Source organism: Lupinus angustifolius, unplaced genomic scaffold, assembly GCF_001865875.1.
Source record: "Lupinus angustifolius cultivar Tanjil unplaced genomic scaffold, LupAngTanjil_v1.0 Scaffold_41_298, whole genome shotgun sequence".
Lineage (NCBI taxonomy): Eukaryota > Viridiplantae > Streptophyta > Magnoliopsida > Fabales > Fabaceae > Lupinus > Lupinus angustifolius.
The window spans coordinates 355-11,483 of NW_017721664.1; the positions used below are offsets into that span (position 1 = coordinate 355).

General features: G+C 27.5%; 1 protein-coding gene across 1 annotated transcript; it reads right to left on the minus strand.

The window, feature by feature from the left end:
• Window positions 1-5,112: 5,112 nt before the first annotated feature.
• Window positions 5,113-5,649, minus strand: LOC109338790 (agamous-like MADS-box protein AGL29). The gene has a single exon (XM_019576103.1). It carries the CDS (start codon window positions 5,647-5,649, stop codon window positions 5,113-5,115), a length of 537 nt encoding a protein of 178 aa, XP_019431648.1.
• Between the last annotated feature and the right edge of the window lie 5,480 nt (window positions 5,650-11,129).

An 11,129-nucleotide genomic window follows, 5' to 3' on the forward strand; every position in this document is an offset into this window, starting at 1 on the left:
GATGGCTCTGAATGAATTATGCTCAGGTGGATTTAGCTCCAACGGTCCAAACATAATGTTTAAGCTCCATAAATGCTCCCTTTAAGCCTCTCCACGGTCACCTTGAAGATTCCCTCGAGCAATTTCCTTCCAACGGCCATATTAGACTTTATTTACCCAAATAATATTAGACAAAGTTAGAATGAGTTTGGTTCACGAAAATATTAAGTTGGTCCAAGCATTAAAGTGTCGGTTACACTTTTAGGCTTGTCTTAACCATTCACGAGTCAAATTTCATTATGGTCAATTTTTATGGGCAGATTTATTACAAACATGCTTAAATTAATTAAACTAAGTGTTAGACAAAAGTTAGCCCACACATTTATTATAAAAATTGAAATGACTCAATACTAATTAAATTGGCTAGGCCTGACTCGGTCAAGCTACGCCAGTGCCTGATGCGATACACTAGGCGCATGCGCCTCGGTCAGATTTCCTGGCCAGGCCAGTTTGGCCCAGCGCCTAGTGCAACACTGGGTGCACCAGTCCCCAACTCGGTCAGAGTTGTCTCGGTCAGGAATTGAGCCTGATGCATCTGGCTCCGTGCCAGGGCCATTTTTGGCGCCTTACCCAGACCCGTGGCCTGAGTCTTGCGCATGGCCTGGTCCATCCTTGGCTCGGTCAGAGCCATGGACCAAGATGCTAGTGAGCATCTTTACACCCCCTTGGTCTATTTTTGGCTCACCATTATGGATCAACATTATGAATTGTCCAAGGGCATTTTGAGCCCTTTTTGCCCGAGCCCTTTTTGCCCGAGCCCTAGTTATAGGACCACTTATACCTTCAAGACCACTAAGATCAAGATTAGGCTTTTTGAGGTTCATATCAGTTTCTTGGGTTGTTTAGCTCATTTTAGTTATGAGATCAAAATGTAAGTATTAGAGGAGTTAATCTATACTAATTTATGTGTGGTTCTACCACCCATGAGTTGTGTTTTATCTTTGTCTTACTTACACCTTGTGAACATGAGTAACTAAAACTCTTGTTGGGATTGAATGTAGCATAAGCTTAATGTATACGCACTGATTCACCGTTAATTTTTGAAGTTTTATATTTACTTTATGCTTGCTTTAAGGTTGATAATCTTATTGCATAATTATTGACTAATTTGCTTAGTCTCTTGCATTATTCTGAACTTGCATAACTCAACAAGTAGTACATTTTCTAGACATAGACTTATATTATTTTTCATCTCATACAATTTACTTACTAGTATTTAGATATAGCGTTAATCTTATAATTTTATAACTCTCAAACTGGATTGCATAGGCTACTAGACTTAGAGTTATGTTTTAAGGTTCATAAAACTTAATTTTATCATTATAGTTACTAGACATAGAGTTATTTTTGGTAAATTGTTAGTATATACCAAGACATTGACGATTATCACAATTGAGTTGTTGCATTTTAACTCAACTTGTATGCATGAATTACTAGACATAGAGGCATGATTTTGCAAGTCATATTTCTTAATCTTATGAATTGAAGTTGCTAGACATATGTTATTGTTGCATAAGTTGCTAAATTGATAAAACATTAGCTTTTAATAATTTTAAGATCATTGCATGAAATAATCATTACTGAATTAATTTGTTTAAGAATCAGGTGTGTACAGATAATAAGTATGAAGTTCAATTCTAGCTCCTTTTATCATTGTATTACAATTCTAATTTACTATGTCACCAAACAAACAATCATTTGAATCATAACTTAAATTAAATAATTTTTAGTTGAAAGACTAATATCTAGCATGTTCTAGCTTGTAGATAACCCCTTACTCTATACTTGTTTGCGACGCCGAGGTAGTTTTATACTCCTATTTACCGGTTTGCAACTTACCATATATATATGAACAAAATGATGAGTTGTTGTATTGGAGCATGTTGGTATTTGTTTATTTGCATAATTGTTGCATGTAATATGAAATTATAAGATTGAGAAGAAAATGATGAATACTAATGATAAAGTGACACCATAAAAGGAGATAACTAATTGGAGTTTTGAATTTTTGACACCTTGTACCTTGATAGCAAAATAGTAACCGAATAAGTCACAAATGATGAAATTGCTTTAATATCATGTAAAAACTTAAGATGGTAAATATTGATCAATCTCAATTATGAATCAATCCAAGAAGTTGAATATATAGGTAAAAATCATTACCAATATAAGATAATAATAATCCAAAGAATAACTAAAAAGATAAACATAAATTATAAATAAATTCAGAAAAGATAAACATAAATTATAAGTAAATTCAGGAAGATAAAACTAACTAAATCATAGATGAATTCAAATAAGATGTTACTAACTAAATTATAGATAAATTAATATTTTATCAATTCAAATATAATCTAACTACTAGGTGGATTGTTTCTTTTTTTGGGCCATAGAGGTCCATTATTTCTAATATTGAATATTGCAATCTCCAAATTTTTTATTTATGGACATTGTTTCGACTTATATGGAAATGATTTAATATCCTTCGGATTTGATAAAATTGCTTCAAGGAATGTTTTTGCTTTTTTAAAAGGAAAGAATGCTCTTACTTCAAGGATAAGTATAAAAATTTTACTTCACATTTTAGTCATTAATTTTAAGGAAATTTAATGATTTGATTAATAAATAGATCTAAATCATTAAATTTATCTAGAATTGATGACTAAAATGTAAAATAAGTTTTGAACCTTTTTGAGAGTACGTGGGTCCTTTGTATTTTAAAAAACAAAAAAACCGTTGTAATATTACTAAAAGTTATCATTGTAGAGATGGTTTGTAAAATTGTTTCTAAATTGACCACATTGAAAACCGTCGTAAAAGTGGAAATTTTGGGATTCATCGTCTTGACCTCACAAATAAATTTTGTCTAGTCCATTCCACTTTAAACCAGTGTTGTGAAACCCGAGCCGGACGTCAAACCGGCAGAGGTCCCGTATTAGGTTTAACCGGTTTAAACGGTTAAACCGTCCAGTCTGACCGGGTGATTTCGTACATAATTAATAATTTTTATTTATAAATATATAGTTATATATAAATGTAAAACTTTATATAATTAATAATTATGTATAATTATATTGAAATAATATTTTTGTATCTTTTTTTGGACCGTAGTAAAACAAAATATTAGAATATTGTCCCATTTTTTTTATTTTTAAGTGAGCCGTCCGGTTTACTTCCCGGGTTAATCCGGTTTAACCGGGTTTAACATGGTCGGACCGGATTTTTTCCGGTTCAAAGCGGTTGGTTCAAAGCGGTCTAACTCTTATTCGGTTAAGACGGCAAACCAGAGCCGTTTTCAAGTCCAGTCAGCGGTCAGACCGGTCGGACCGCCCGGTCCGGTCCGGTTCTAACAACACTGCTTTAAACAACCAAATTTAGTGCCTATTTATTTGTATGAGGTGTAATATTTATCTATTTTTATTGTAAAGATTTATACACAGTTATTATATCTATACTATTAATAAAGGCAAAACAAGTAATAATTACCTCATGGTATAATTTTTATATTCCAAACTTACCCTTTTATATTTTTAATAACTACTATAAACTTCCACATATTACTTTCATTTTTTATATTAATAATTTAATATCATTAATCTTCCACATATTCTCTTATTTCTATCTTCTATCTTTCTCCACCAAATAGACACAAAATGAGAAATTGACATAAGTTTTATATATATCATATCAACTATCACATATTATCTTCTTAAATCTTCACTCTTTATTGAGTTTATATACTGCACTCTTGTATTTAAGTTATTTTTCTTAAATAATATAATATGAAGATCATACTACTATATCAAAAAAATAAGAATGCGGGTGACTGACACGGAGTGCCGGTCGACACGCTAATCATCCATAAAATGTAAAAATTTATACAAATATCAATAATAATTAAATATAGAAAGTGTATAATATAATGACAATATAACAAACTTTTAAAATGTCACTACATCCATTATATTTTCTTAGTAAAATTGCTCCAATCTTACATAAGATATACTAATATTATAATTAAAATATCCAAAAGTAAATAAATTCTCAAAAAAAGTATTTTTTTAATGCAGGAAATATTACATCTATGTAAAGACATCTTGGTCCATTGTGAAAAATAAAATATAAATTGTAAACAAATCAGATTTATGCCAAAATAGTAGTTTCTAAAGTATAAAAAGGGAGAAATGTATTTCTTTCATAATTTTTTGTAAATATATTTTTATATGAGTGAAACGTAAAATTAATGGTCCAAAAATGCAATAGTCACCAAGTTAGTTATTCAAAGAAAAAAATAAATTGGTCACCATATTGCTCCTTCACAAGACTTAACAAGTGAAAGTTTAAATCTTTCAAGGACTTAATCTTACACCATAAGTTTAAATTTTGAGATACTTATTGTTTGTCATTCTCTTTGGAGGAAGAATTTATGGCCATTGTTACATGACCAGTATGTGCCATATTCATAAATTTTGCCTTTTGTTTTTCTAAAATGATACTAAATTTGTTTTTTATAATTATATGTTTTTTAGAAGAATATATGAAATTATCTTCGACTGTTATACACATAGTTTAATTAAAAGCATTTATTTTTATAAAAATATTTAAAATATATAGAATGTGTTTGGTTTAGCCTAAAAAATGTATATTTCAATAATTTGGGTAAATTTATTTGTTTAAATTAATACTCATAGTTTGATAGATAGTTAGTTTCCTATGAGAACTTTTTCAATATACATAAAAGGAGACATAACTATCATAATATTCAACTCATATTTCATGTTGGCACCAAAAGCAGGATCAATTTGATCTCCATTTTAATTTTTACAACGAATTTGAGATATTTTTAGGAACAAAATTGTTTTTTTTCTCAGTTACCAATTTGGATTTTTATATTATAACAAATTACTTTTATTTTCTTCATAAATTTATGAAATTCAAAATACAACACTTCAATCATCACAACTACTATCTTATTTCTCCATCTGATTTTAACTAGAAAAAGAAAGGGAAACATGGATTTAGGGTTAAACGATAAAGTCAAACACCAAATATAGTTGCTAATGCTATAAGGCGTTAATCCTCTCTTCTTTTCCTTTTTGAATCATGATTTTCATCAAACTCTATGGGTTTCTCTTTAATCATTAGCATAGTTTCCACTGCCTCCATATCATCTAAACGAGACTTTACATTGAATTTGAGCTCTGCAGCTAAATCAAGCATTTCTTGAAGCTCCTCAAGTTTGGTCTTTTTGCGTTGATTCAGGGCCTTATCATAAACCTCACCTTTCTTTTCCTCTTCATGTAACTGGTTCATCACATTATTAAGTTGTTGATTTAGCTTCTCCATATTGGCATCACAAGAAGAAGAAGAAGATGGCACGTTTGGTCGAGGCTCTTGTTCAAGAAATCTTGATGCAACAGATTCCACATCTGGGTGCCCAAAAGAGTAAGGCTTATTACCAGGGGAGAATACAACAATAGCAACTTCAGCACCACACAAAATGGATAATTCATTTGCTTTCTTGAATAAACCTGTTCTGCGCTTTGAGAATGTTACTTGTCTGGTGTTGGTGTCCTTCACCATCTTAATCTCAATCTTTCTACGACCCATAATTTCTTCACCTGCAAATTGCTAAATAAAGCTAAAAAGAAGTACAAAAATAAAGCGAAATGAAATAGTAGATAGAAAAATGAGAGAGAGATGCGGCGTTTAAGGTTGTTTGGTTATTGTCACCTTTAACACCTATATTTATATTTACACACGATATCAAGCGGTGTCTTATTTCTTTTTTAGGGTTGTATAGGTACACTGTTTCTAATATTTAATAGTGTAATCTCCAAAAATTCAGTTATGGACATAGTTTTCACTAATATGGAAGTGTTTTAATATCCTTACAATTTGATAAAAGTGCTCATAATTATTTTTTACTTTTTCAAATAAAAAAAATACAATGGTAATGAACATATGGGCATATAAGATTTTTTTTAAAAGAATAACAAAAAATCTGATTGGATGTCAATGTAAATGTAGAAGGAGTTTGTTTTTTCCAATCTTACTTTGAGCTGGAATATTTTGGCAATTATGAACTACAATATACGTCTGCTTGTTATCTTTGGCTTTCTATTTTTCCACTTTATTACTCTTTAAAAAAAGAGTGGTAATTGGTTTTAAGTTTAATTTGATCAATGCAAAACAAATTGTTAATACGTCGTGCAAATTGTCTTTGTTGAAAAAGAGTGTTCCATCAATCATATTGAAATAAAACTAGGGCTGAAAGTGTTCACACGTTATAAGTTTAAGCAACGATTAGTTCTTGTTCAATTTATTCTAAGCTTATTGATCAAAACATAAAAATTTATTTTATTTTCTATGAAAACAATTCAATTTTATCACCTATTGTTTATTTTAATTTCTAATTGTGTTTTGCGAAAACTTCAATTAATTTTTTTTAAATATCTTAAATCTATCCCAATAAAATCAAAATGTGTTAATTTGTGTATAAACGTTAACAAGTTTTAATTTTTTATTTAATGAAGAAATGAAATTTTTTATTCTTCTATAAAAATAAAATAAAAACAGAGCTATAAAAATAAATTTTATAAATAAAACTGATTATTACTAGTGTTTTAACAGATACTATGTTAATCCGCTTTTTTCTTAAATAAATTTAACAAGCAACACTTTCATAAATAAACTTTATATAGGATAAAATTTTAAAATATCAGATATAAAATGTATTACGAGTCATAATAATACATCTAAATTTAAGTGGATAATATGAAATATAAATATGATTATTAGAGATAATATTGTATCAGAGGTAAAATTGGTATTTGAAAATTTTTCTTGCAAAATTACCTTTTTATCCATTTTCATAAGTAAATAAAATTTAAAATGAATGTGAAGAAAATGAGAAAACTTTCTAGCTAGATAATCACATAGAAGTTTTTCAGGTACAAATTTTAGAAATGACAATTTGATAATGCCCACAAACAAGATACTTAATATGGCATTGAGTATATGTAAAAATTTATATATAATTAACCTAATATTTATCATTTAATTATATAAAAGTAATACATATTATTTATATTTAAAAGATGTTGATGATTAAACATGAATAGGAAATTTTAGAGTAACATTGTAAAAAAATCTTATATTATTAGTGTATATATAATTTTCTTTTTGTATATACTTAAAATATACATTTACTTTCCATCCAAGAAAAAGCATGTTTATATTTTAACTATAGCCAATTGACTTGAATACATGTATTTGGAATGAATATGAAAATAATTTTAATAGTTATTTTGTATGTATAATGGTTTTAATGAATTATATAGCTGGAGTTAAAAAGTAATTTATAGTAATACTGTTTTGTGTGTATGTTAAGCAAATTTAATATGTTGTATCATTTTAATAGTATGAAAAAGGTAATTTAAAAAATTAATTAAAATAAAATATATGCAAAATGGTGATTATATAAAACACTTGATATTTCCTTTCCAAAAAAATATATTTTTGATATTTATCCAAAAATGATCCACCGCATTAGGTTACTGTGTGCTCTTAGTCTTAGACAAACTTCACCTCCAATGTCAAGGTTTGAATTCTGGCATTGTCATTTTGGAGGCTTCAACCTAATTAGCTCCAAAACCCGAAGGTCAATAGCACAACTTGTTGTGAGAATATCACGTCATATACAAAAATATTTTGATATTTATTTTATATCATACACATAATAATATTATAAGTACAATGTATATATAAAACTAATAATAATATGTTTTATTATTAGTTTGGAAACTTATTTGCTTGTTTGGAAACTTATGAGAAGAAGGCTCCCAACAAAGGATGAATTATTTAAAAGGAATGTTATTGTGACAATGGATGACATGGTTTGCAAGTTATGTAATAATCATGTTGAATCCATTGATCACTTATTCATATCTTGTGACTTTGCTTTAAGTGTTTGGAAGGGCTTTTATTCTTGGTTACAAACAAATGTTGTAACTACTTCTTCAATTATGGAGTCTTTCAAGCATCATGAATCCCTGAGAAGTGGTAAATGTGCAAAATTGTGGAGAATGCTTTGGTTTGCCGTCGTCTGGTCTGTGTGGCTTTTGAGAAATGATATGATCTTCTTGGAGAAGGCGCCGAGTTATGTGAACCTTATTGATCTAATTCAAACTAGATCTTGGATTTGGTTTAACTCTTTTAATTCTAAAAATTATGTTTCTTTTGCAAGTTGGTGCATGGATCCCAAAACTTGTATAGGACTTCATACTACAAAGTTGACGTCTTGATCTCTTTTGTATTGGGTGGGCACCCCTTGTGCTCGTTTTAATACAATTTTTATTTATCAAAAAAATAATAATAATATGAAGAAGAAAAAAATAAATACCAATTTTTTATATTTTAAAGCAATTAAAATGTCATAGTAATGTCCATTAAGAAGAAAAAAGGAAATGCAAATAATGTGATGCATCTTCTGCTATTATCTAATCAGTCTCATTGAATTAAAATGATATAAAAATATGAGTGTAATATCTGTATATTGTCAATTTAAAAATTTATATGTAGTTAATATATTATTAGCAATTAATTTGTAATTTTTTTGAAAAGTTAATAATAATTAAAAATAAATAGTAGATGATAAATTAAAAATGTAAAACTCTTACCCTTTCACTTAGTGCATAATTTTTTTTGTTTTTGAAGACATTGTTAACAACATCCTTAAATATAAACTAGAGCAAAATTGTTTTAAGAGGAAAAATATATGTATTGATAGTATAATAATTTTATTTACTGTTATTTTATTATCAAATATTCATTTTTAATTATTATTGACTCTTAAAAAAAATAGTGAATAATATACTTACTGTATATAAGTATTTACATTGATAATACATATATTACTCTATTATTTTAATATGTTATCATTTTCTAATACAATATTATATGAAGTTATGAACAAGTTACTATTCTTAAATGTTTAGAAACTCAAAAACTGAAATTTGGAAGGAAAAAATTAAAATTTACAAAAAATAATGATTATTAATTACCGAATTAAAAAAATTAAAACAATTGAGCCAGTGTCACTTAATGATAACGAAAAATAAAAAAATACAATTAATTTTTAGAAATTTTCCGAATATTTTCTAATATATTCAAATTGAAAAATCAAAATTTAATATTTAACTCAATTTCAAATGAAAGTGATAATTCGCAATTAATTGATCATGGACTGAATTATTAATCATTTACATCGTAGATGATAATTGTTTCCTTTTACATATTTTAAGTTCCTTCCTTATAAAATGACAATCGTAATTCAAAATTTTTGCAAGCAATCCATCCGTGTTTATATGATTGTTTCCTTATTAACTACTTAATTAAATCATGATTTTTAGTAACAATTAAAAACACTTGATTTCGCAATATGTATATATACAAACTGGTAATTAAATTAAAACGAAATTGATTAATAACAAGTTAAAATAAATTGAATATTAAGTTAAGGTAATAAAGACATATATATCAACTTGTTAAAAATATAAATTTTAATAATGTCATTTTTCTTAATTAAGGTAAGTCTAGAATAATAGTAATTAAATGGATATCATACCATTTGAATATATAAACTTCAATGAAGTTTAAATTTAATATAAAAAATGGTAAATTACCCTTAGTTTATTGGTAGTTTTAATCGGGAAACCAGTGTGTCGAACCGAAAAAACCACATAACATGGTTTGATTGGAGTTTTATTAAGAATTATTTAAGTTCAGTTCAGTTTTTAGTTTTAAAAATTTAAGAATTATTTAAACCGAATTATACCAAATATCAAAGAAATAAATATTAGTGAATAAAATTGTAATATTGTTTGAATTCTTTTTCCAATTATATAACTTAAATTACCAATTTTAAATTTGTGCAATTCTAATCTTATATATGTTATTAAATTGTTGTATATGTTATTAATTGTCACCTATGTTACTAAATTGTTGTATATATTACTAATTATAAATTATATTATTATATATGTTACTAATTGTTATGTATGTTGTTAATTATGAATTGTATTCATTTACATGTTACTATTATAAGTTACTAAGTTATATATATATATATTACTAAATTATTATATGTTACTAATTTACATATGTTATTAATTCTGAATTTAATATATGAGAGTGCAAAGCGTCTAGGGTTGTATTAGTAAAGTTTGCCTATGTTTTTGATGAAGATAAGGAATTAGCTAAAGCTTGAAGATGGCTCAACAATCAACATGTCGAGGGCTCAAGTGGTGTCTATGCTATTATTCTTTATTATCTTTTTAGAAGTCTAAGATGTTTGCCATAGATATTGAGTCTAGGTTAGGTAAACCTAGGTGTGAGTCTCACAAGACTTAATAAAGTAATCAATCCATTAAAATAAGACATCATCTAGAAATATATGATAAGTAGGTCCATGCATTTGAATACATTGATTTTATGCATTAAAGGTATTATATTTTGGAAATCATGCATTGCATGAGCATGTATCATATAGGGAGTTTACCATACATTAACAAGTGAATTTTTACACTGGTTAATCGATTAAGGTAACCCGTTAATCGATTAACGTAAGTGTTTTATGCTGTTTTAACAGCATAACTGAAAAACCGTTTTTGAGAGCCAAATTATGTTTTGTATAAATACTGGCTAGTTGTAGAAACGGTTAAGCAAGAAAAAGTAAAAAAAAGAAGAGTGAAAAACACAAGAGAATAGATATAGATTATCATTGTTAGAATCTATTAGAAAGTATTGAATTAGGAGAAAGATTAGATCATCCTAAGGCTTTAGCTTTCACATTCATCTTGCATGTTTCTTTCAAAAGCTTTCTTGCATTATTCTTTTGTTTCTTGAAAAGAAAAAGATAGTTCTTTAAAGATTGCATATTTTCAGAAACCTCATGAATGAACATCAATATTAGACTAGGACGTCTTGTGAGTTCTTGCTTAGGTTTTAGGCTTTGGTTTTCATTGTAATATCCGAGTATTAAGTACCCATTCATAACTCAAAGCATTGTTGTTAAAGGATTGGGAAAA

Bases quoted from the DNA above. Each gene is read 5' to 3' on its own strand.
- LOC109338790 (XM_019576103.1), bottom strand. From the start codon at position 5,649: ATGGGTCGTAGAAAGATTGAGATTAAGATGGTGAAGGACACCAACACC.